This window comes from Triturus cristatus, chromosome 2_2, assembly GCF_964204655.1.
Source record: "Triturus cristatus chromosome 2_2, aTriCri1.1, whole genome shotgun sequence".
Classification (NCBI taxonomy): domain Eukaryota; kingdom Metazoa; phylum Chordata; class Amphibia; order Caudata; family Salamandridae; genus Triturus; species Triturus cristatus.
In genome coordinates this window covers 91,801,720-91,829,699 of record NC_140582.1, presented here as the reverse complement: position 1 = coordinate 91,829,699, position 27,980 = coordinate 91,801,720, and the positions used below count along the sequence as shown (strand labels likewise).

At 44.1% G+C, this 27,980-nt stretch overlaps 1 protein-coding gene across 1 annotated transcript in view; it reads left to right on the top strand.

Moving 5' to 3' along the window:
- The first annotated feature begins 401 nt into the window (after window positions 1-401).
- The window catches only part of POLR1E (RNA polymerase I subunit E), a 118,373-nt gene continuing 90,794 nt past the window's right edge, over window positions 402-27,980 (top strand). Inside the window, exon 1 of the mRNA XM_085641091.1 lies at window positions 402-525. Within this exon, the coding sequence (XP_085497217.1) occupies window positions 459-525 (67 nt within the window). The 5' untranslated portion in view covers window positions 402-458. The remainder of the gene's footprint in view (window positions 526-27,980) is intronic.

The following is a 27,980-nucleotide window of genomic DNA, read 5'->3' as shown; positions in this document are numbered from 1 at the left end:
GGTTTGGGATCACACTATGTGAACGTCGAATGTTGACAGGTCTAGACAGTCATACATTAATATAAACACAGCATGGGGACTAAAGCAGCAACCACATATTGCTAATAATCTTACGGAGTAGCCTAATACAGTCCCCCTCCCCAAAAAGAAATGGAGTGTATCAAGTCAAGTAGTACAATACAGGTTTTAACAAATACATTATATGCGTTAAAGGTAAGCCCTTTTCATTGTTGACGCAAATGCTTCAAAGAAAAGCATTGCTATAATTCCATACATTTCTAATGACGGCCACAGGACGTATATTTAAAAGGTCCCGAACATTCGCAGATGCAGCTGTGTTTGAGGCAGGCACACTGTTAGAAGGTAAATGTAGTCTCTTCTCTGTTTCAATGACAAGGGGTTGTAGGTCAGATGCTACGCGTGCCAGCGACAGCACAAGCAGTAGTTGAGGCAAGAGCATGGCAGCAGCTCGGGCATCGTGGGTATACTCCGGGGACCAGCCCGACGGGCAGAATGTGCTATTGGGTAAGTGTTTAGAGAGTACACAAACCCCAGCACCCGCTCAAACTCGGAAGGTCTACCTGGAGTGTTGAAACGCGCACTATCCAACGAAAACGATAAACGAAACTAAAGGTGCAAATGCAGAGAACACGTGAGCTGCGTCACTGAGCAGACAAGAGCACATGACTTTACTAGAAATGGAGCTATAATGGAGTACTGAGATTCTGGTGTGCATGATTTGTGGTTTTGCACATTATTCCACATGACATGAGGGGTCATGCGCTTTTCAATTTTTTGCGTTTGCTGCTTTGTTCTGCGTAGAGCTGTTGTTTGTGCTTTCCCCATGGAATTTGGCTGCCTTTAAGGTTCCAGCCTAGATGGGAATGGAAGTGGCCGTACGGCCAGAGCTGCCGACTTAGGAGCTGGTGAGCCTTCGAGCAGCGGCGTTGGCTTAGCATCTTGTGATTGTGGGCACATCACTTAATCACCCCGTGCCTACCAAAAATGAATGTGTGCTCTTGTCAAGCGCTCCAATTCCTTCGGTTCAAGTTTGTGTTATATAAATCTGCACAAAAAAATGCTTGGTCGCTTCCGCCACTACTGCTCTCTCTTGCGTCCCTCATTTTCTGTTCAAGTCTTATTGGAGTTGAGTAGGTGCTGGGTGAACACACTTAAAAGAATGGTCCTTCTCTGAGCCACCCAAAATTGTTTTTCAAAAGCCCAGTTCTTCTTTTAACATCGGCTTCAACGTAGCTGCCAAGTTTTGTGCCGGCCTTTATTTCAACACGTTTTCAGTGTGCTTATGTGTGACATTTTAGTGCCTTTGTATAGAATTAAAAATTTGCAAACGCTTGTGACAAGAATTTTCAATTCTATTAAGGACATGGAGACAAAGATTATGCTTCTTTACAGTTTATTCTCAGCAGCCAATAAAAGAAAAGTTTATTGTGAGAAGTTGGCCTGGTATATGCTGTCCACTAGTTATAATGGGCACCTTGCACCAGTCCAAACAACCCTTATTGATGATTAGGTTTAAGACAACCTTTATTGAAAGCTATCCTAGTGGTACCTATGGAGAGCAGCCTTCAGGCTAAGTCTTGAAGGAGTGTAAAGCAGCTTGGTTTACTAAATTATACCCTCGTGAATAACTAAATGAAAGGAGAACCAGACAAGGTATATATATTACCTACTGGCGGTCGCCAGTAGGTAGTTATAGTTAGGACCCTGTTTCCATAGGAAATCCGCAACATTCTATTTGGAATAACTTTGGCGCCGGTCGACGAATCCTCGCGAAATTTTCAAAATAGGTGGGGCGCTACGCTCCGCTCATACCCTGAAAGTCTCGGGGGGATTCGTCAAGCAGGGGCCGAGAAAAAAGGGGGGTCCCAAAACGCGTTTTCCCCATGCATTTTTCCATAGGACCTTTAGACACAGCTACAGCCCGAACGGCTGAACAGAATTACTTGAAATTTGGCAGAGAGGTAGCCATAAGGTCAAGGAAGTGCCTTTTGCAGGTCTGGTGTAAATCTGTTCAGTATTTCCTGAGAAAATAGCATTTAAAAGCATATATATATGTGGGCGGAGCCTAACCACACATCTCATCCTGAGATCTGATTGGCTGTCAGCACTTCATCCAAGAAGTGTTGGCAGCCATCTTGGGACCAATATACATGATAGCACCTCATTAAAAAGCATTGCAGTTAATAGAAGGTTTTAAGACTTTAGTTACATTATAAATCATTTGTTGATGGTACCATACTCATTTTAGGAATTGTGGTATGTTCTAAGGTGATTTCACCATGTGAAAAAGCCTTCTGCTGGGATATCATGATTGAGAGAAAAATATTTTCCCATGCTTTTACCACAGAGGTTTGGAAGGTGATCTATAGGCTAAACTGAGAGCTTATTTTCTGTAAATTCACATTATCTTTCTCAGTCATGTGAGAATGAAGTCTGACATTCTCAGTAAAACATGTACATCCAACAAGGGCAGAGACTGTCAGTTGATTCCTTTGTGTTCTACTGCAGCTTCCCAGAGTGTTCCAAAGAACTACTAGAGCGCTAACAGTCCTACTTATGATAAACGTATGGCACACCTGAAGCCATCTTGCTTGGATTAAAGTGGTAACTCTTAAAACATTTAATTTAAAAAGGAACAAAATGAGGGGGTTCATTTTTCCATAAAAAGTATGATTAGTGCTGCAGAAAGAAAAATTAGGGCACATTTTGAGTGACTTCTCAAATCCTCTTCTATTTCATTAAAAAATTCTGACATGCAGACTGAAACATGCACTTTCAATACCAGCAGCAGTTTTCCCTGGTGAGCAGTAGCTTTACTACAGTGATCTAATGAGCAAAAAGAGTGCTAACATTCTGAATTTATGGCAAATGTGTGACACATGTGAATGCCTTCTTGATGGAATCAAAGTAAAAAACTGAAAGTATTTCCTACTGAGGAGACTGCAGTAAATGAGGAAATTAGGAAACTTCATAACAAATAAGTCTCTCAAGATGGCCACCAGAGACAAAAGAGCCCAAATGTAGCCCAAATATCACCCAGATGTAGCCCAAGTATAGCCCAATGACAGAATGTCCCAGAATGTTCTTAAAAACAACTAGAGCGCTTACTGTCTTCATTATGACAAAAGTATGGCACACCTGAAGCCATCTTGATTGGAATAAACTGGTAACACTTAAAACATTTAATTTAAAAAGGAACACAATGAGGAGGTTCATTTTGCCATAGAAATTATGATTAATGCTGAAGAAAGAAAATGAGGGCACATTTTGAGTGACTTCTCAAATCCTCTTCTATTTCATTAAAAAATTCTGACATGCAGACTGAAACATGCACTTTTAATACCAGGAGCAGACTTCCATGGTGCAGTAGTTTTACTACAGTGATCTAATGAGCAACTAGAGTGCTAACATTCAGAATTTATGGCAAATGTGTGACATATCTGAATACCTTCATGATGGAATCAAAGTAAAAAACTGAAAGCATTTCCTACTGAGGAGACTGCAGTACATGAGGAAATTAGGAAACTTCATAACAAATAAATCTCCCAAGATGGCCACCGGAGACAAAAGAGCCCAAATGTAGCCCAAAATCACCCAGATGTAGCCCAAATATAGCCCAATGACAGAAGTGTGCAAAACACTTATTATTTTGTGTTTTTGCAGTGTTATATAGTGCAGACTTGTCAGGTATTGGAGTGCTTTACATGAGCATTGGTTACATCACACAAGAACAAATTCATTTTGGTTGTAGACATGGGGAGACTAAGTGATTTGACCAGAATCACAGAATGTCGAGCTGAAGCAGAAACTGCAACCTGGTTCCCCAGTTGCAAAGTCTGCAGTTCTGGAAGTAACACCACATCCTCTCCCCTAAGTGCAACATTTAATCAAGTGGTCAACTGGATAAAAAAACATAAAGATAACAAATAATTTAAAAGTGCTTTGTCGCTATTTGAAAACTCAGAAAATATGTCCTTATTTTAGTCTTTTAGAGCACTAACCATAATTTTGATGCCAATAAGACCCTCTCATATATGTAATTTCTAAAGGAAATGCTCTAGGTATTACAGTTTTGATTACATCAAGATGATGTCAGGCGTTCCACACTTTTGTAATAAATATAGAATGTTAGCAATCTAGTTGTTCATTAGGATACTGTTGAGAGGCAGAGGCCAGGGGCACGGACTCTGAAAATTGAAGGCAGGTAGGAGGGTGCAAAGGCAACAATTTAACCACACTGAGCAGGCAGGAAGGGCCGTGGAAGCACAACAGACTATGGAGGGCAGTGGAAAGGGGGGCAGGGGCAACAAACCAACAATACAGGACTTGCAAGAGAGGCTGTTGGAGGGAAGATCTATTACGGGTCAAGGAAGCTAGGGGCGGTCCCCAGATCCCCGGGAGCCACCACAGAACTGAGCAGGAGAGTGAGTCAGGGACAAAAGGGGCACCTTAATTTGAGCCGGGGTGCCTAGGAACGCTTGCTCCAAAAATGAAGAAAACAGACATATGAGACATGGAATTGGAGGCAGAATACAATGGCAGTTTAATGAGAAGATGCAACTTCAAAGAAACCGCAGAATAGAGTCATAAAGTACAAAATACAGAATCCAGATAATCATTCAGCTGTCATAATATTCTCTGTATCTCAATTAATGTACTGACAGAGAGAGAGAGAAAACACATCTATAAATGCATCATGAGAAACAAGTTACACCAAGGAAAATGTTACCTAGGAACACTCACGTTTACTCTTAGAGCAAGCATTCCTGCAATTACAATACAAAATCTTTTAAATGCAAAAGTAAAGAGAACAATGGTTAAACATAACATGACATTTCATATAGGTAAAATAGAATAAGATACTTCAAGCAAAGCAGAGCAAGACATTTTAAGCAAAGGAAGACAAGAGCTCCCAGCTCTTGGGGAAAACCTGCACTGCCTGTTAACCTACATACAGACGGCGAGGTAGTCCGTCAATATCTGTGGGTGCTCCCTTTTTATATCATTTTGTGGGCTCCTTTGCACGCTACATCTACCTACGTATGCTACCCAAAAGCTTTGTCTGCAGATTTTACCAGACATTTCGTCATTTACCCACTTAATGCTGACAATGGACTGGGTGAAAAGGTCAGTCTCTCAGGCCAATCGCTTATCGTAAGTTCCATAGAGCAAGCAGAAAATAATGGGTATTGTACGGGAATTCAATATATTCATGTATAAAATCTCCTCAGTTCTCCTAACTTGACGCTCTGCGGTTGCCACTTCCTTAAAAGCGGGAAACCTGCCCAGGAAGCAAGTACCAGTCCAGGATGCAGCCTACTGTATGTCGACAGCTTCAGGGGGATGTTAAACTTTGATACCGAGCACGGAGCACTCGGGTAGGGTGGGGGCTACTAGTTTGGATCAGAAGGCCTCGCAGACCTGCCTTCAGACTGCTATACACTAAAATTGCAGAGCTATGGTCAATTTAACAAAGAGGCCTACATATTGAACAGAAGGGCCTACACAGGGGTTTTATGCTGGCTGAGTGGTAAGGATGTCTCAGGATAATTATATAGCAACACAGGACCCGCTGGTCAATTTAATACGGCCTACAAATGCAGCTGGCAGGGCAAGGACAAGGGTCTCATACTTCAGGTGTGGACAGAACGGGCCAGGGGCCCCCTGTGATACAAACTCTACCCTCCTTCAAGGCTGTGGCAATGTAATAGACCATTGTGGGCAGGAGGAAGAGGCAATGGTAGTACAACCATACATGCCAACAGACCCGATTCAGCCAGGAAACGTCCAATGTTTTTAAGCTCAAATGGGCTTTATTTGATCTGTCTCCTGTCTACAATATCCTCTTTTTCAATGTAACTCAAAGGGGAAAATCAATACCCCAGTTTTTTTTCAAAATCTCCCTCTTACCAAGTTCAAAATGTTCGCAAGTATGGTACATTGGATCATGGAAGGAAATGGGATAGGGACATGGACTTGGATAACAGAGGACAGGAGGGACATGGAGAGGTGCACCAAACTGACCCTGCAGGGCAGGCATCAGGGTTTGCAGCAGCACAATACACCACACAGGGCATGCAGGACGGGAGTGCAGCACAAAAATCCATAGAAAGCAAGAGGGAGGGGACAGGTCCATGCACATGGACAACAGAGAACAGAGGGGCAAGAGGCAATGGTAGCTAGCTGACCATAATGGACAGACAGGAGAGAAAGCTGCAGCATAACAGACCATAAAGGGCAGGAGGGACGGATCAGGGGCATTACAATGGAACAGACAAGCCAGGAGGGAGGGAGTAGGGCTGGGGGCAAGGGGGCAGGGCAGGAGCAGCAAGATAGCCATGGAGGTCAGGCAGGATGGGCACTAGAAGCAAGACACACCATGAAGAGCAACAGTGAGACTGTGATGGCATACACACAGACCATGGAGGGAAGGTGGGAGGGGGTCAGGGGCAGCTAACTGACCACACAGGGAAGGTGGGAGGGGCCATGGCAGCACAGAAGACCATGCATGGCAAGTGGGAGGGTTAGTGGCAGCACAATGGCTATGATGGGCAAGAAGGAGGGTGGAGGGGCATGCACAAAGGACGATGGAGGATAGAAGGGAGGGTCAGGACCTGTGCACAGACAAGAAAGTTCAGGGGAAGGGACCTCACAACAGACCACACGGGGCAGGCAGGAGGAGCAGTTGCAGCACAACAGACCAGGGAGGGCAGAAGGGTGTGGCAGTACAATGGACCATGTAGGACAGGAGGAAGAGGATAGGGGCATGGCATGTGGACAGGCAGGGTGGAGGTGGCAGGGACAGGTTACAGTCATCTGACAATGCTAGGCAGGTGGGAGGGGAGTGGCAGCTCAACAGAACACTCAGAGTAGATAGGAGTGGCAGGTCCATGGGACATGGTGGGCAAAAAGGATGGAGCAGGGGCATGCACAAAGACATCGGAGGGCAGGGGGAAGGAGAATAGGGGCAGCAAGCTAAGCACAGAGTTTAAGCAGGAGGTCAATGATGGGGCATAGAATTGGGCAATGGAGGGCAGGAGGAGTGGACTGGTACATCATACTAAATTGAGGGCAGTGGCAGCACATCAGACCATGTATGGCAGGAGGGAGGAGGCTAGTCCATGGATTCACACAACAGAGGATAGGGAGGAAGGGGATGGGGCAGCAAGCTAACTGTTCAGAGAAGGCGGGTATTAGGAACTTTATTGTTTTTAAAACATTGTGTCTGTGCGAACTACTTAAAATGTGAACAAGTATGCAGCGTAATCTCACTTTTATTCAGGAAGCAGAGGACGTTTGTGACTGTGACTCCGGGCTCACTTGGCAGAAACACCCCCTGACCCTCCACCCCCTATCGCAAAATGTAATGCCCGTGAAAAGGGTAGGTGAACACGGTGTTATATAGAACATAGTCCTGAGAGCACGATTGAAAATGAAAACTAGATATAGTGTATGGTATAAACTATGCACCAAAAAGTGTGATATAAGATGAACCGGGCGTGAAATATAATATGCAATACATTGTGCGCAATGACAGATTCATTGGAGAGCGCGAGATAGCACAGGCACTAGCGCGTGCTATGCGATATGCGCCTTGGAGTGTAATATGCACAGGGCAGTGTTGTGTAACCTAACTAGTCTCTAAAGTTGTAATATAAAATATGTGCTGGGGAGTGTAACGTTGCATATGCACTGTGACAAAGATATGGATCCCAGATTGTAATATGTATGGCATAGCACTGTGCGTTATAACATAGGCATCGAGAAAGGCACGTTAGATGGGGCAATATAACCCGTGCGAAGACAAGTGTGGCATGACATATTCACGGGGTGGTGTTACAGTGCACATGGGCTAGAGAGTGTCATAGCATATGCACTAGCTAGTGGAATACAACACAGAGGTGTGTGGCACTCGGCAGGCAATGGTGGGTGTAACACAGCATTGGGCTCTGTCAGGAGCACGCTGTGACTCTCAAGTGATGTTCGTCCCCTTTCCAGAGAGTAAAATAAAAAGTATTACACATCCGGCAGTGGATGTGTGTTTTATTAACCGTGAGGGGGGTTTCTTGCATAGTTTTGGTCGAATTTTTGTCGAATCCCCTTTGAATGGCTTGGTGTGCATGTGTATTAAATGTGCCCGTCAATAGCTACCCATGTTTGTATAAATAAACGACAAGGGTGTCTACCAGGATTAGGCACGGTAGGGCATCAGACATGTCAGAGCTTCACTAGTGGTGTAAATACATTCCACGTGGATTCATTGCATGCATAGTCGCCTTTTAATGAATATCACGCAAATCGTCATGGTGATAGGTACGTACGGTTTGTCCAGCATGTCCTAGGTGTGTCTATGAATATATATTTTTTTAAAATAATAAAAAACAGTGGCCGGCCCTGGGGATTGGGGTCAAAAAACATATAATTAGGAGACTGGCCCTGGGGGATGGGGTCATCAGGGCCAATAAATTAGAATAAGAAGGGGAACCAAACAGCCCCCCTTCTTAAAAAACTAAAATAAATAAAAGACTGGCATCGTGCCGGAGGCCATGCCCCCTCCGTGCAGCACTCTGCAAACGCGCCCCCAACAGGCATCTCCAGTATGCGCCAGGGAGCTGCGCTGCAGCCAGGTGTTCTGAGGCCAAGCCCCTTTTTACACCTCTCTGCAACGCAGCTCTGTGGCGCTTACTGGAGGTACCTAGTGGTCTAGTTTGACCCTAGGGACCCTTAGGATTCAAGGGGACTTAATCTCTCAACTTAGAACAGCCACAGGGCGCGTTTACACAGTGGTGAAGGGAGGGGACGGGGCCTGAGGTGACGTGTGCAAACACGCACTATGGCACGTTTTAAATTGGGGATATAATTTCCCTTCAATACTGAGGGCCCCTGGGGGCTAACTAGCCCACCAAGTGCTTCCAGTAAGCGCCACTGAGCTGAATTGCAGAGAGGTGGTCCAGGCCGTGCCACTTTTTACACCTCTCTGCAACGCAGCTCCGTGGCACTTACTGGAGGTACCTAGTGGGCTAGTTGGACCCTAGGGACCCTCAGGATTCAAATGAACTTAATCTCCCAACTAAAAATGGACACAGGGCGTGTTTACACAGTGGTGAATGGAGGGGACGGGGCCTGAGTTAACGTGTGCAAAAACGCCCTGTGGCCTGTTTTAAGAGGTAGTTTTAATCCCCATGCCCTATTATATACTAGGGGCTTACAGAGGAGGTCATGCTAATCACAGGGGGACCCCAATGCATAATGTTCCCTAGTGTATGTAGGTGTTTTCACTGTATTCTAAGTGTCTTTTAACATAGCACTGGCTCTAGGACTGGTTAGTCAGACTCAGTTACCACCAGTATCCGTCTGAAAAAGTTGAGGGTACAGGATGATTTTGCAACAAGGCTTCTTTCTGCTCTTCTTTTTGTTCTTTCTGCACGTTATCCTTCTTCCTGCACTTATCTTCGTATTTGAGGACTTCTGTTGCTTCTTTCTGCACTTCTTTTGTTTCTTTCTGTGCATTTTTTCTTCTTTCTTCACATGTCCTATCTCTGTAGGCATAGTTAGAAATTAGCATTTAAAAAACCTTTGAAATTCACAGAAAAAACCATAGGTTTCAGGCACGTTATAGTTAGGAATTAGCATTTAAAAAACCTCAGAAATTCACTGAAAAAACCATAGGTTTCAGGGGTGTTATAGTTAGCTGGACTTTTCACTTGTACAAAACCATTGAAATTCCCCCGTTATAGTTAGTTCAGCTAACTATAACTCGCGCGCCCGCAATGCACTGCTGATGACGTCACATATTACATCACTCATGACATGGTCAGTGACATCACTCATGACATCACTGATGACATCTCAAATGACATCACTGATGACATCACTGATTACATCATCCTTGTGATAGAGTGGCAGACCTCCTCTCACCCTAATATAACCTTTGATACACACATTCAAAAATAGAGACTAAAATTTTCAAAACAATGGACATACCAATACTAGTTACAACAACCTCTTCAGTAATTCTAAGATCCACATACACATCCACTCATTCACCAACAGTCCTATACAGTCACTCATACATGTACTCACTCATCATATGTACTCATACACCTATACATCCTGTTACACAATGCCACTCATCCATAGAGTTACTCACACACATAGTCACTCATGCTAATAAAGAATCAAACATACATTTACTTGCATATACAGTTATACACACACCACCATACTTACTTCTACGGAAACTTACACATACTTAGTCTTTTAAACAATCACTTATAGAAACACATACTTATTCATACAGGAACTCTTTCATACTTACTTCTACGGAAACTTACACATACTTAGTCTTTTAAACAATCACTTATAGAAACACATACTTATTCATACAGGAACTCTTTCAATCTCTCACTCTCACATATACTCACATATATACACCAATAGTCACATATACTAGTTTAAAACATATGTAGTTACTCATAAAGACACTATTGAGACAGTCATTCACTCACTAACACACCCATACACACACTCATCCACCCATACAGTCCTGCACACATGCTGTGTTCAACCCATACAAACAGTGAGTCACTCATTCATGCACCTATGCACTATGTAATACCCCCCACCGAACCATGCAGACACTCAGACTGATACTCAAAAAACCAACTAATAACCTATATAGACACCCATGTAGCTACTCACCAACCCATGCAGCCACTTATACACAAAGTGAGAGACTGATACAGATATTTACATATTTAAACATTACTCACTAAGCCATGTATTCACTATGATACACTTAATCAGTCAGTTACACAATCAATTTTTCAAAAACAAATCATCCATTTAGACACTTATATACCCATTTATTCTTCCATCGACCTTGAGATATACATATATAAAACATATTTAATTTTCAGAAAAACACACATTCACTGGATGATGTCATCAGTGATGTCATCAGTGATGTCATTTGAGATGTCATCAGTGATGTCATGAGTGATGTCACTGACCATGTCATGAGTGATGTAATATGTGACGTCATCAGCAGTGCATTGCGGGCGCGCGAGTTATAGTTAGCTGAACTAACTATAACGGGGGAATTTCAATGGTTTTGTACAAGTGAAAAGTCCAGCTAACTATAACACCCCTGAAACCTATGGTTTTTTCAGTGAATTTCTGAGGTTTTTTAAATGCTAATTCCTAACTATAACGTGCCTGAAACCTATGGTTTTTTCTGTGAATATATATATATATATATATATATATATATATAAAATATATGTATTTATTTCTAAACACTCTCTACTAACCTCTTTATGAAGTTAGAGAGCAAGGCACACAATAATACAGTTCTAAAACAACAGTAAATAACACAATATACAATGAGCCCCAGGGGGAGACCATACCATATATTAAGAAAGTGGTATAAGAACCACGACTTGACTAGACACAGTGCCTAGAGCATGTAGAATCGCTGGGACCCCAAGGAACCACCCAAGGCAGTGACCCAGAGGACCCACGGGGGACGAGTGCAGTGTGAGAACACAGCCGCGAGCCCCGTACAATTCAATGGGAAAGTCGTGGTTGGAATTTTAAAGAATAAGGACACTTATGAGAGGACTTTGAGCAAACCCTTTCAGACTTGGAGGGTTCTAGAGTCAGCGAGCACAGGAGTACTCGTGTTACCTCAACCAGGGAAGCCGGGTGCATAGGTGTCAAATGGTGTCGGAAATCGTCGTTGATTTCAATGGTGATGTGCTGCAAAGTGCTGCTGCCGTGGAAATGAGAAGTGTCCGGTGTGATCCAAGCCTGGATCGAAGATGTGAAGAACCTGAAAGCAGAGGGGACAGAGTCTCGGTCACTTGCCAGTGACCAGGGGCACGATAGACGAATGTCCACCGATGTCGGGTGTTTCAGGTGCGACGAGGTGAAGCTTGACTCCACTGCCGAACCAAGAGGCATCGATGACGACCACAGTCCACAGGCAAGCTGTCCCACAAAGGATGTCGAGTGCTTGGGGGTCAGTTTCCGGATTGGAGACCAACAAGCCTTGGTAACGGCAACCCACGGGGTGAAAGAAAAATGGCTTCAGTGTGGCCCAGCAAGGTCCTGTGGAGAGTAAGGGCATGTCTGGAGCAACCAGGTAAACCTGTTGAAAGTCACAGTACCCTTCTCAGCGACCCACAAGTCGACGGACAAGGGATCGCGAAGGGACCTCGAGAGGAATCACTAGATACCAGCCCACGGGTCACTCGAGGAGTGTAGGCCAGCAATATTTGGTGGAATCACTGCTCGGCGTCTGAACTACACGTAACCCAAAGCACAGCCATAGGGATCGCCAAGAAGCATATGCTGCTGAAAATGGTCGTAGTGTCCAGGGGTTCGGGTTGCACGTTCCCCACGAGGGCTTTGGTCTCAGGTTTGCTGAGAGCACAGATCGGCCTCGGGGAAGCTTGGAAACCCACCTCCTGTGTTGCATTATCATTGATGTCCTTCGGGAGCAGCGTCGATGCAAACCGGGTAGATGCGTCTTTGGTGCCTGCCTTGCAGGGGAGTAACTCCTTTACTCCAAAGGAGATTCTTCGGTCATCCAACAAGTGTAGATAGTAGAAGTTTTGGAATTATGTAGCAGAGTTTCGTCCAGGTAAATCTAAAGTCCTGTAGTCAGGGGTTCCTACTTTATACCCAAGGAATGGATGGGACAAACTCTGGGGACCCACCTATGGGAGGGTCAGGACAGAGGGGTGGCTACACCCAAGTCCTTTGTTCAGTTTCGTGCTAGAGCAGGGGCTGAGTGCCCCTGTAGCCGGTTTAAGCTGGACTATGTACAGGGACACCAAATGTGCCCCCAGTGCAGACATCAAAGCACTCTTGGAGTGCACCCACCCAGCCCCAATACACTAAAGACTGTCTGGGAGGTGGTTACACCTCCCTGTGACAGGAAACCTATTGTAAAGGCCAACCCTGCCGGAGTTTCGTCCAGCAGCAGGAGGGCAGACTCGTGTCTGTAGCTGGCAGCATCCATTTTGTGATGCCAGGGTCTGTGAGGCTGGTACCGGGTGTATCGGTGAAGTCATGGTTCTCCCTCTAGTAGGGTGGAATCGTACCTCCTACACTAGTTACTGCTGGGTAGGTATGATTCCAAGGTGTTTGACACCAAACACAACATGTTTCCATGCAGCCATTCCAAAGTTAGCATTTGCCGCGAGGTTATAATGCACTTAAGAGTATATGGTTTGGCTGCATCACAAACAACCCCGGAATAAAGGTTCTGAAGGCTGCAGAGGGGCTCTGCTCATGCATGGGCACCCTCTCACATAAAACCCAGCACCCTGCCTTCAGGATTGATAAGGCCTGCCATAGGAGTGACTGATAGGTTTATATGTGCAGTGATATGGAGAGATATAGGGAACCTATATCTCAGTAAGGGCTGCATGCACCACCATACACAGGCTGCAGTGGCAGACCTGTGATGTCATTTTGGATGGCTTCCCAGGGGTGGCATAATACATGCTGCAGCCCCTGGTAGGCCTCTGGGGTACCTATGCCCTGGGTAAATAGTGTACCATATACTAGGGACTTATAAGGGTACCCCAGAATCCAATCTGGAGGGTACCTAAAGTACATGGAGTCAGTTTTAAGGGGAAGGCAGATAGGCTGGAGTCCTGAATAGCAGGATCCCAGCCAAACTAAGTCGAAAACCATCAAAACACCAGGAAAAAAGTGGGGGCAACCATGCAGTCAGATTCCACCTTCCTACATTTATAAACACTACATTACCCATGAACACTTATGTCACATGACCAACCATAGAGTATCGCCCTTTATAAGCTCTGACCAAGGTAACAGTGTCCTCTTTCTTTGAGTGATCATCCAACAGTTAAGTCAGTTAAACCAAGAACTTGATCACGTAGATCCAGCATTCACTAGAGAAACTCCTCACGAAAAACAACTTGTAAACCAATGGAGCTCAACTCATGACCCTGTGCTTGAACCAACGAAGTCCAGTAACCTCTTGAACAAAAGCGACATAGTCTCGCCACCAGCTGAAAGATGAGAACGTTGCAGTGTTGTAATCCATCATGCTTTACTTGCTAACAGCGCCTGAAATTGCAAAAGATAAAACCGTAACTCCGGTCTCAATATCTGATTCAGTAATCATAACAATCGGAAAGGGAAGGGAGAATATAAGAACAAAACGTATGCACTACATTAATACAATGCAAACTTGGGTGGGATAATTCTCGCTTCCATGTCGTTAATAGAATTGAAAACTCTTGTCACAAATGTTTGCAAATAGTTTATTCTATGTCAGAACCGGAGGCTCTGATTATGCTTGTTCAAAGCTTAGCCACCACCACAGATGCCACATCAACAATAGGTTTATAATAAAACGATTTAAAAGTGGTCTCTGTTGACCAATCGGCCGCATTCATAAAAGTCTGTAAGGCTGCCCCCTAAGGAGAAAGATTTTGATGCCATAGCCCCTCGAGCCGAGTGGGCTCCAAATTTAGATACATCAATGCCTGCTTCGCCCATGATCCAACGCACCCATCTCGATAGGGTGGCTGAGGTCACTGGGCGGAAAGGCTTTTGCAGCACAATTAATAACTGACCTCTCATGTCTGAACGAAACTCAGCAGTACTTACCTCATTCTCTTTAAAGCATTGCACACACACATTTTAGGATTATTTGGCTAAGCTGGGTATGAAACTGAAGAGGTATTGCATTTAATGCGTTCTGTGATGAAAAAGGTAACACCCTCAGGGGAAAACCTACGTCCTGCTAAGTCTAAAGCCCGTACATCTGAAACTCGTTTGCAGGAAACCAGACACAGTAACATGGTCAACTTGGCAGACATTTGCTTTGTTGATAAATACTTATTGGAAGGCCATGGCTCCAAGAACCTCAGGACAATGGACACATCCCATAAAACAGAATATTTAGGGCAAGGAGGCTTGACCATCCGTATACCCCTGAGCAGCTTGCACACCCAGGGATGCCATCCACTGGATCATGACCTGCTGAGATGGCTGACCGTAAATTATTTACATTACTGTAAGCTATGCCAGATGAAGCGATGGAAGCCCAAAAATTGACAATCAAAGAAAAATGTGCCTTAGCGGGATCAACTTTCCGTTGAAAGCACCAGCCACACTAGCCTTTCCAAGCTGATAAGTATCGCTTGTGGGTATTAGCTGACCAGGCCTTGCTGATAAATCTGTCAGCATCTCTCGAAAGGCGAGGGACCTTCCATCTGTCCCGGAAACCCGCCAAGCTACCAGAGAGAGTTGCTCAGATTCTATCAACGGATGCAGAGATCCCCGAGGGTCCAACAACAGGTTCCACCGATGTGGGAGGAGAATCGGAAGTGCACACAACATTTCCAGAAGTACTGGGAACCATGCCTGCACTCTCCAAAGTGGGGTGATCAATATTAACTCTGCCTGGATTCTAACGACTGACTTAGTCCGGAGAGCCCTAAACCCTTGGGTGAGACTATTAACAAATGGGTTATCAAAACCACTATTGTTACCTTTGTCTCGGAACCAACCAGGGTGGAGGATCCTCCTGATAATGATTATAGGGGGCCACTTAGTGGAAATCAAAGGGAGGAAAATTATTCTGGCGTAATTGTTACCCCAGACAGGACCAACATAGGGGGTAAAGGCATAATTTTAGCCAGCTGGAACGTCGCAGGATTGAAATCCAAGGGGAAGGTTCCGGGCTGGCAGAATTTTATTAACTCCTATGATATTGTATGTTTCCAGGAGACGTGGTGTAGGGAAGAAATTAATTATGAGGGGTTTGCCTCATATAATTTGGTGGCGAAGGGCACTGGGTTAGGCAGAGCCAAAGGTGGTTTGTTGACATTAGTTTCAATCCACCGCCCAATTATAGTAAAAAGGTATTTAACAGTTGGAGAATATGTTCAGATTCTTTGGTTGGTAGAGGAACAATCCCATAACATCTTATTAAACTATTATAATAATATTTTTGATAGTTCTAGGGATGTAGTCGTCCGTGACCTGGCTAGCGCCATTGGAAATTTACACCTAGAAGTTAATGTTTCTTTTGATTTTGTCTGGGTTGGCGACTTTAATATCCCATTATGTGAACTGTCAACTGGAAAAGTCTGTGGATTTACCAACGACGCGGGAGTGGATGACCTGCACTTTTGTCATAACAACTATGGTGATGTACTAAATTATTTTATGGGTTGTTATGACTTAGTAATTCTAGGTCTCCCAAAAGAGGGATCTGGACAAATTATCCCTACTTTTAAGGGCCACCATTCTTGCTCAGTTATTGATCATGTGATTGTCTCTTCTAATATTATTTCCTGCTGTGCTCCCCCCAGGATTGAAGTAACCGCTTTAAGCGATCATAATTGTATTATTCTGGAAACAACTTTCTGGGGTGATAGCCGTGTTAAAACGGGCGCCTCGGTCTCTAATATAGAACCGTATAGATCAAACGGTGTCCGTTTGAGATGGGCAGGGGACAAAGCTTGTGATTTAATTGGCTTTATTGTGAGGGATTGCCTGATAAATATCAGCCTTATTTTTGATAATAGTACTTATGAAACTCAAGTTTTAAATGCTTTTAAGGATATCAACAAAATTATCGAGGTTAGATTCACTAAACCCAGGGGTGGCCAGCGTAGCAATGTACCAAGATGGTTTGATCACATGTGTACCTGTTCACTAACCGAATTAAAACTTGCTCTTGCTAAAAGGCCTAAGGACACTGATTCTGTAATTAAATTAAGGCTACAATATAAGCTTGCTCTAAAGCGGAGGAAGAGTGAGCTACAGCAGTTGGCATAGGACTCTTTGAATCAAGCAGCTGAATTATCTAACGGTACCTTGTTTTGGGCCACTGTTAATTCTCCCTTTCTTAAGGACGAGAATACTCCAATGTTAACTTCTAATGTCCCGAGTGACGGCTGGATTGCCCATTTTTCAAATATTTTTGACTCTAATAGTTGTATAGGCGCCTGCCAGAATAGTTGGCCTGTCCTACCCTTGAATTTCACAGTTAGCGAGGTTGAATCTGGCATCTGTGCCAGTAAGGAGGGGAAAGCCCAGGGCCCGGACGGGGTACCCATAGATGTGTATAAAACAGCCCCCGAGTTGTGGAGCCCGCTGTTGGCTATAGTCTTTAATGCTGCTATATGTACTGAGTCCCCCGAAACATGGGGGGAATCTATTATTATCCCAATACATAAGAAAGGCAGCAGGTCTGATGTAAAAAACTATCGACCCATCTCTCTTCTTGCCTCATCTGTCAAAATTATGAGCAGAATCATGTTAGTGAGGTTAGAGGAATGGGCCGAGCAAGAGGGTATCTTAGCTGACAGTCAGTATGGTTTTAGAAAGGGCAGGGGCACACTCGATCAGTGCCTAAATCTTGATTTATTGATCGGGAAATACACCGAGGCTAAGCCAGGTTCACTTTACCTCTGTTTTGCAGATCTTAGTAGTGCCTTCGACATGGTTGACCATTCGATTTTATGGTCAACCCTGTTACAGTTGGGTGCTCCAGAAGGTATTATTTATTTCCTCGCTAGACTGTATGGGAATTTACAAACCTGTGTGCGTTTTGGGACTAAAGGAGAATGCACCCCAAAATTTAGTGTTAAAAGAGGTATTAGACAGGGCTGCGTACTGGCCCCCCTCCTTTTTATCTTATTTATTAATGGAATCGACGCAATTTTAAAAACAATCAAAGCAGACGTCCCACAGATCAAAGGCTCCCCTGTGCCAGTGTTATTATATGCTGATGACGCTGTTTTGATCTCCAGAACCCCAATAGGATTGCAGCGCTTGATTGATAGATTTTCTACCTTTATTAAGGATAGGAAGTTGACCATCAACAAGAGGAAAACGTACATCATGACATGTGGGGCCAGATGCAAAAAGAAGAGTAAAGTTTTAAATTCCTTTTTTATAGATAAAGACAAGGTGCATCAAGTGGATACTTTTTGTTATCTTGGTATAACCTTCTCTAATGATAGAAAGTGGCTCAATGAATTTAAAAATATTCGTATTAAAATGGCAAAAAACGCCCATGGTGTTTTCAGATTTGCAGCGAAGATCGGGGACCGTCGCACCAGGGACATGTTTAAGATCTATCAAGCTAGGTGTGTTAGTATTGCTCTGTATGGGGCGGGTGTTTGGGGACACTGTCATGCCCATACTTTGCAGTTGGAGGAAAATGCTGTTTTTAAAAAACTCCTGTCACTACCATCTACTGCTTGTACTGAGCTTACCCATCGAGAGCTGGATGTTAATTTCCTTACTGATCTACTTTCTTTGAGGCCACTCATGATCTGGCGTTCTATCTGGCTTCAGGAAGAAAAATCTTTCAATAGATTGGTCATTGAGGATTGTCTCTCACTGGATAAATTCTTAAATATACCCTGGTTAAATTACGTAGTCAGATGTTTCTCAGAGATTTTTAATCTAAACATCCTGGTGGACCCTAACGCAGCATCTTTAATACCGAAACAAGAGTTGAAAATTAATTTCCTGTTATTTGTTGCAAGGAAACGGGCAATTGCTAATGGCTCTCTATCTACGGTTATGTTTTATAACAAACATAACAATGTTGAAGGTTTACCCATTTATCTGGTATGGGTGACAAGGCCATCCCACAAGTTTGTGCTGACCAGACTGAGGTTTGGTATAGCTCATTATTTAGTGGCACTGCCAATAATTAAGAAACATCCGCAGGGGCCCTGTATGTGTGATGGCGTCTCCAAACAGAGCACTAAGCACTTTCTCTTAATTACAACTGTAAATGAATTTTCGTATTGCCTGTTTAAAACCTATGTTTCTTAAATATGGTGTACGTACAGTTAATCAGGCTATAAGCTTAATTTTTAACTTACAACATGTCGATATCTGTTTTTTTACTGCTATGTTTTTAACTCAATCTATTGAGGCTAGGAAAAGTATGTGTTTCTAACCTATTTTATCTATAATATTTAGGTTTGGATTGCTAACTTGTTGTACCTGACATTTAAATGTATGTTTTATTCTTTTGTTGTGCTTTTATGGTCATTTTTAATGTACCGAATAAAGCTTCATGAATTGAATTGAACTCTGCCTGTTGCCAACAGGTCTGTGTCAGCACTCTGGGAATCATCATAAATGGGGGAAACGCGTAACAGAGAGATGTTGGCCAGTTCTGGAGAAAGGCATCCGTGGAAACCGCCTCCGGATCCAGACGCCAGCTGAAAAGGCTGTGATTTGTCTGTTGGGGCATGAAGCGAACAGGTCCAAATGGCAGGGGCCCCATAGGTGGTTCAGTGCCCGAAAAATCTGAGGTTGGAGTCTCCAGTCTCTGAAATCCTGTAGGTACTGGGAATGCCAATCTGCCACATTGTTGGTGCAACCCGGAAGGTATGCTGCTACTACCGAAATACTGTGCTGTAGGCAGAAGTGCCAGAAATCCTTGGCGATCTCGGCTTACACACGGTACCTCGTCCCTCCCAGCATGTTCACATAACGCATTGCTGACACGTTGTCCATGCGGAGCAGGATCCAACAGTCTGTCTTCCGAAGGGAAAGACTTTGGATCGCAAAGGAGCTCACAAGAAGCTCCAGACAGTTGATATGTAAAGAGAGTTCCTCCTGAGACCAGCGACCCCCAGTGGAGATCTTACCGCAACGGGCTCCCCAACCCCAACGCAATGGAACCAAAGATTGCTCTGCCGTTCCAAGGCTCCATGTGATCTAACCACCACAGCATCTCCAACCTTGCCTCGTCCGAAAGAGGGATCTGTTCTGCATAACCGAGGCCTTTCCAGAGATGCTGAATCTTTAGTCTTTGGAGTGCCCGATATTGAAGGGGACCGGGCAAAATCGCTTGTATCGAAGAGGCCAGAAAACCAACCACTCGGGCTACTGATCTCAATGATACATTCTGCTTGTTCAGAATCGATCTCGACTCTCTCTTGAATGATCTGACCTTCTGCGCTGGGAGGAGAATCTGGCAGAGACATTAATCGATCTAAAATCCTAGAAACTCTATCGACTGCGCCGGAGTCAGAGACGACTTCTGTGAGTTCACAATGAACCCCAGACTCTGCAATAGGCTGATTGACCAGTTGAGATGAGTCATCGCTAGTTGTGGGGAATGTGCCATGATAATAATGTCTTTTAAATAGATGATTAGACAAACTCCCCGAGCTCTCAATGACTCTACCACTGGGCGAAGGAGTTTTGTGAAGCACCATGGTGCCGATGAAAGACCGAAGGGGAGATCCTTGCATTCGTAGAAAACTCCATGCCAGTGGAATTGCAGGAAGTGCCGATGTGGCGCGAAGATTGGGACGGACAAGTACACGTCCTTCAGGTCTAAACGGACCATTCAATCTCCTTCTTGGAGAAGATCGCGAAAGAGATGGATGTCCTCCATCTTGAAATGCCGATAACCACCCAGCCATTGAAGTCCTTGAGGTTTAACACAAGCCTAGATCCACCCTTTCTTCTCAGCGGATGCTGCTGATAAACCCTCGGGGTGCGGGTCTGTGACTACTATGGCCCCTTTCTTCAGCAGAGATAATATCTCGGCGTAAATGAAGTCCTGCTATTGTCAGGAAAAAGACATCTGAGGGAGGGGGGAACGCTGGCTGGGGGAGCTCTACAGCTCTAACTTTTAACCCTGCACTGTCTCTAGAATCCAAGCATCCTGCAAGATTGTGTGCCATACGTGCAGAAAGGACTGGATCCTGCCCCCCAACATTACTTCTGAACATAGGATCAGTCTCACCTGTGTTTCCAGCATCCTGGTTTCCACCCTGGTTTCCTCCGTATCTGCCCTTTCGAAAGTGATTTTTGAAGCGCTGGGTTGGATGGAAGGAGGAGTCGCTGTTGTTGGGGTCTTGGTAACCCCCGCATTGCTGGTGGTATTGACCACGTGGGGCGCCTTGGTTATAACCTCAGTCGAACGACCGCCTTCTATATCGTCCGGCCTTTCCGAAAACCGTCCAGAAGGCACGCCTTCGGGATCTCTGTGCCTTATCCAGCCTACTGAATGTGACAACAAACGTTGTGAGCTCCTTAAGAAAGGACTGACCAAATAGAAGACCCTGAGATAAGGGACTAGACTCTGAAGAAGAAAGTTCAGCCAACTTGGGGTCCAGCAAGCGAGATTGATTCCGCTACGGACACCACACGGAGTAAATACGTATTGGACTAGTGGCCACGAATGGGTGAGCGCCGCTGCACTCGTATTCAGCAGTGTCATCACTGATAGAAGGAGATTTGCTCTTCTCTTCTGAAATTAGAATATAAGTGTTGAAACAGGAGTTAAGAATATCTTGGAGAGTCTGAATCTCCCTAAATATTGGGTGTACTATTTGACCCCTATTCTTGGAGGAATGAAAAGCCCAAGTTTGGATGTAATTCTTCATCCGCCACATCTTTATACATACTGGATCCTATACGGACGACTGTATGTTTTACACTGTCCCCAGAAATACAGTCCTGATGAGACCCGGTATTTAAAAGTGGGTCGAAACGCCGTCGACAACAAAATAAGAGACAGCCTTGACTGAATTACTGTATATTGTATATAAACTGTCCTTATAATTTTTCCAATAACCTTCTACACTCTCGTTTTTTCTTGTTTGGTCACATTATAAAAGGTTATGGTTTTTTTCACTGGGGCTCACTTTGCACTGCGAATGTAAGAAAGAGAGGTATTGTGTATATATAAAATGTTTTTATATGTTATTTAAAAAGTGTATATTAAATAAAGACCTCGGCTGAGGCTTGGTAGATTTCAAAAAGTAAATAGGTCGTGTGTGGGCTTACTGTGTTTATCATTCATTTGGTCTTATTTAATTTTTATTCTTTATTGTTCTTGACTTACATGTGCGAGATTAACTCAAAAGCAACCATTGATGTATGTAACAGATGATTATCTTCAAATGAGTTCCTTGTGAATGTTGTTTGTAGTACATTGGGGTCCAGCTTCAGCAGAATAGAGATTCTTCTCACGCTGGACATTGAGCAATTAGCATTCCCTAACTGGCATACCGCCCGTTGCGCCCATCCAATCAGCTCCTCAGGATCGATAGCCATCCTTGGCCTTAAATCCCAACTCCAAAATTTTGGTAAAAGGGCCCATCATTTCCAGAAGTTTGTCTTGGCACGATCACTATGCCCAGTCTATGCCCATTTTAGGAACTTTAGAATAATTTTTTAAATACGTCAGTATAGAGGGGTCTACCTCTGGGGTCTCTGCCACCTTACCCGGCAGGTCTGGCCAGGGGCACTTTGAACGCAGCAATCCTTGACATCTTTGTCGACCGCTTGCCTAAGGTTAGCCCGGATGTAATCCGTCACCTCTTGAGGTGGCAACCGAGTGGGGGTGAACAATCTCCGTAGGTTCAAATGTGAGGAGCTTGGGCTGGGTAGGGATATCCACGTGGCGCTCCTTTTTCGAGTGCTTAGAGGGTCAAGGGGCCTCCTCTTGATCTAACGTATGGCAAGAGGAGGTTTTCTCGTCATCGTGGTAAGATTCAGTAGGCGCCACCTTAGGAGAGGGGACGTTATATGGTCACTTGATATAGCCTTGGCCAGTTTGGCAAAATCGGCAGCGTGTTTTTTTTTTGGTACCTTTCCCACTGAATCTGGGGCGACTGCCAGGGGTGGGAAGTCAGCCCTGCTGTTGGGGGTAACCCAAAGGTGTTGTTTTAAGGACTCTATGGCTCTCACCAGGGCTTTATTTACAGAATGCTGTCCCCCTGCATCAAGTGCCTCCAGCAGGTCTAATTCCAAGGACCCAGAGGGTACCTCCTCAAAATATTCCTCCTCGTAAAAGGATTCAGACATAATGATACACTGCAATGCAGCTGTATATCCCACAGGAGGAGTACGGACCCAAGTACGAGGGATAAACCCAATGTGGAACCAATATATATGGAGATATATAAGAATCAAGGGAGAGTGGAGCAACCCCAAGCAAGCCAAATCAACTGCAAAATTATTATTAGATGGAGGGAGTGATAGCTAATAGCCACTCTAGTCAGTGCCTATGCAAATTATCCAGCCCCGCAGATCACACTTGCCGGGCGTCACTGGGAGCAGATTTGTGCCACACACAAGCAACTGGGATAAACGAGCAGTAAAACGCTGCTCCAACGCTCATTTAAGCTTTCCCAATTGGAAGGAAGCACCTAAAATGGCCGCTGCGCATGCGTGATGCGAGCCGCTCGTGAGGATAACAAAAGAGGACTGCGGGTCTAACCGACGCGCGTCTCGCTCCCTCCTCCCACTCCACCGGACAGCAACGTGGGCGCGAGGCGCCCGGTCCGGGAGGCAATGCGCGCCCAGGAGTTAGTATACTCGTATGACGCTCAACAGGAAATAAATGCTGGCTAAGAAGTGACCCGCAAATCAAATGTTAACAGACAATGTTAAACTGACACAAAGCTAACAGGTGCTAACTGGCTGTGGAGCAACAAAGAAAGAGGACACTGTTACCTTGGTCAGAGCTTATAAAGGGCGACACTCTATGGTTGGTCATGTGACATAAGAGCGTTCATGGGTAATGTAGTCTTTATAAACTTTTCTTTTATTGGCCCCTGTGAATAAACAGTATAGAAATGAGAAGCATAATCGGAGCCTTCGGTCTTGACATAGAATTTATAATCCATACGTGACACTTTATAGGATAGAGAACATGCCGTTACGTTCAAGTAGTAAAAGATACATTACTATGGTTCGTGCAATGTAGACTTCCATTGATGCCAAGTTGCAAACATATATAGGATGGCCGTGTCTATTACAGCTTGACTGTGTTCCGCATTTTATTCAAGAATACAGGAAAACTGACGTGGTATCCAATATTGTTTTATGAATTTGTGTTTAAAATTAAAAAAAAGAGAATAGAGCCGGTACCAGAATGCAATGGACAATGACAGGATAAACTTCTCACAACTGACATGGATCAAGATGAGTTTTCTGAGGTTGTCCTATGTTGGGTCTCATATTACTTTTGTTTTATATTACTTCTGTTCGGTTAGAATAAAAAAAAAAACACAACCTGATATGTTGTTAAAACAAAATGCAGAGCCCTCACGTTGGTCAGTGTTAGACGAAAGTAGCTAATACTGCTCAGTTTTTTCCTTTACATTTTGTGTCTGTTTATTTTTCCCATTAGAAAAGCATGTTTATTTTTCCCATTAGAAAAGCAGAATTATATGTTCCAGAATCCACTGGATAAAACAGAACTTGATCTATTAACCTCTAATATAAAACAACTCATGCTCTTTTTTCATATTTGGGCATTATCTACATATATTTGTAAAATGTGTTTTCCTGGAAACCCTGTGAAATACACAGTTTTTACCTGCACTTTCAAAAACAATCTAGTCATGTTTGTTTCCCTGATCTATTAACAGTGTTGATCTTACTCACTTAATACGTTGCCTTTATTTTGAAGGTCTTGTTTAATATGTATATTCTTACTTCCATAACAAAAACATTAAATGCATGATGATCTCACTGAGTTGTTTCAGGGGTCTGTGTTGTTGGAGGTTTGCCTGGGCAGGCAGCTGATCATTCATTGGGGAAGGGGCTGGGGTGCGATGGCCCGCCTCTGGGCTACTGAAGTTTGTCTCGTCACAGGCTCCAGGGTCATTTGTCCACCACTGCAGCTCACACCACCACTGGTGCAAGGGAGCCAGGTCCATGAAATTATTGGTATGTCCTGGGTCATATGATTCATTTTTAAAAAATAAATGCAAGAGAATTACAGGTGGGATATAGTGCGGTGAACATACCCACTTGTGATATGTATTCAAATTAATCCATTTTAAGATTAGCAAGTTATTTTAACATGCAGTAAACATTTATGAATACACAATATCCTCCTACGCCACCCTATCTGCTCTTTATCTCTTCTGCTCAATGACTGCCCAGTTCCACTCACGCTGCCTCATTTACTCACATACTGCCCTCTGTGATCACATCCTGCCCCCTCTGCTCCTTGCAATTTCTTGGGCGATACAAACTAAACAGAACACTGCACACCAGGCTTGCACCACTTATCATCATACCGTTTTACCATTAGAAATGTGTAAGAGGCACTGCTTTCTCAGTACAAGCTGTCAAGCTTTGGAACTCACTGCCAGCCAACAATAGAAGCACCTAGGAACATATACACTTTGAAGACAGTTGAAAACATGGCTATTTTCTAGAATACTGCACCCCCACTTCCCAGCAACAGAGCCAAAAAAACAGTTGCACCCTCAAGCGCAATCTTCACCCTACAGCCTACGAAGTGCAAACATTTCAACCAGCAAACTGTTTTCTAGATGCAGATAAGCTAAGAAGGGCTCACCTACGGTTCACCATGGCATTATATTGTTACGTACTTGCATATATAACAGTTGTAGCCCACAATAATACTTAAACCATAATGCGCAGCAGTCAGAAACAAATGATTACTTATAGCTCCTAAATTTGCGTAGTACATGTATTCTATGAGGGTTGTTCACCTACTGAAGAGGCATGGAATGGCTGAAGAGATCTGTCACACATTGCTGGACGGAGGACTTTAATATGGTACAACAGTGCAGGTCCAATATATCTGTACAATCTTACTTTCTGCACACCTCACAAAGACACTCCGATATGGGATGATAATAAGAATGCCCGTCCCAGCAGATCTCTCCACTTCTCTCTCCCTCCAACTGTGCCAGCTCAGGATGACAACTATACAAAACATCTCAGATTGGACAACCCAGTGCAGTGAACAACAGAGCAGACTACATTGTATAAAATACCAGAAATGGACCTGCAGAGCTGTGCAAAGTTGCCGCATACTGAAAACCATAAAACTGTTTGTCTTTTTCTCACATTTCATCATCCAGCACACTCCTACATGCTGCGCCCCGTAACATGATAACCACACCTTGGTAGTCACCAAACACAAAACAGAAACACTTCCAACATAGAATTTAAACAAAGACAACATCCTTCCAACCACATACCCTACGCAGTGTAGCGTGCTACACATGTAGGCAAGCACTTCACTGCCCCACATAGAGGTAGTAAACATATAAAGGCTGCAATACCATACAATACAATACAATACAGAGCCTCCTAAGGGACTTTAGTAAGGGTTTAGATGTCAAAAGGAAGAGCAAGGGTGATAAGGGGCATCTTCATCCCTGTCTCGTCCTACGGTTTCTGGGTTCTCCAAGTCAGTCCTGGAGGGCCGATCCATGCCAGATTTTTATCATATCCCCATTTAGATAAATATAGTTATCTGAAAAATCTGGCATGGATCCAGCCCCCCAGGACCGACTTTGGAGAACCCTGGTCTAGATTGAATGAATTGATAGGAACCTGTTTGCTCTCACTTTAGGTGTTGGAGTAGCATTGTGAGCCATAATCAATTAGAAAAACTGTTCTAAAAACATGTAAGATAGCTGAAAGAATGACCATTCAACTTTTTAAAATGCCTTTTCTGCATAGAAGGCAGTTGCTGCAACTGGGGAATGTATTAGATTCGTTTTTTCAATAACATGTTAGAAGTGGTGATTGTTGTCACTGGAAAATCTTCCCTTAATGAAGCCTATCTGTGACAGATGAATTAGGTTTTGTAAAAGTGCTTTCAACCTGTTGGCCACAAGTTTGGCATGTAATTTACAATCTGTGTTAATTAACGCTATAAATCTATAATTTTTTACTTGGGGTTGTTTAATCCCCTTCTTTTGCATATTACAATAGCAGCTACTGAAAATATGCTTTAACAATGCCTAACTCGCAATAAAGGTAAAGAAAAATCAGTAAGGGGTCTAGTGCTTCTTGACTACATTGTTTGTAGAAACTGGCCCAAAACCACCTGGTCTTGGTGTTTTGCCCAGTTTTAGGAAATTAATAGCTCTTTTGACTTCCTCTTCTATTATTTTTTCTAACCGCTTTTTACCTGCCTGTAAGATCTTTGGGCGATTCACGACTTCCAGAAATGTCAAGCAATCCTTAATGTTAGTACTTATCAAGGCAGTATATAGTGTGGTACGGTAGTCCCTAAAAACATTTGCAACATTAGTTACTTTTTTTAATGTATTATGCCATTCATTAGGTCTCGCCTGAGCCAGCGCTTTAGCGCCACTCTGGCGAGAGTTTTAGTAAGCGGGATTTGGAAGTGCAGACTAGTGGCTTTTCAGGCCTCCAACTACAGTGCATGTGCGCCGGGAGCACGCACCATTTGTCAGCCTGCCTGATCACTTTCGGGGCCGCTTTGATGTTCTCAGTGAGCCGCGCGGCCACTGAGAACATCAAAGCGGCCGCGAAAGTGCACACCATTTGCCAGCCTGCATGTTGTTTCTCACATCCATCCCCTCACCCTTCCCTGTGTTGCTTCAGCACTCACCGCCCCCCCCCCCCCCCGCTTCCATGTTACTCCGTGTGGCTCACTTTCTCTTTCATGGCCGCGCGGCGTTAATTTCACGGCCGCGCGGCCAATGCTTGTGTTTAACTTTCTCGCCGGTTGACCTAGCGCGTTGCATTCCAGGGTCTTTAAAATGAGAACATCGGGCAGTAGTTCCCTCTTCAAGATGGCACCCATTATAAACTGTGTTGTCGGGGCGCTTCTAGCGACACTCCAGCTTTAACATGTCGTCGTGTGTACTAGCGGACCATCAGCCCTTTAAGATCACTCCCTACATCTACAGAGCGAGTGTGAAACGAATACCATATCACTTTCGGGAGAAACTTTCAGATTCTAAGATGTCCCGACGTTGATGTCTTTATCTCGTTCCATGATGGCAGCTGAGCAAATAGTTTTAAACGTCATTGGCGTTTGCGTACTTCATACGTTTAGGCGGGCATAGTTATAAGAGTGGGAAATCAGAATTGAAAGCAAAGCAGCGGTACGAGCAGTTGCTAGTTTGGACTAGTTTAGCCTTACTCATTTATGTTCACAG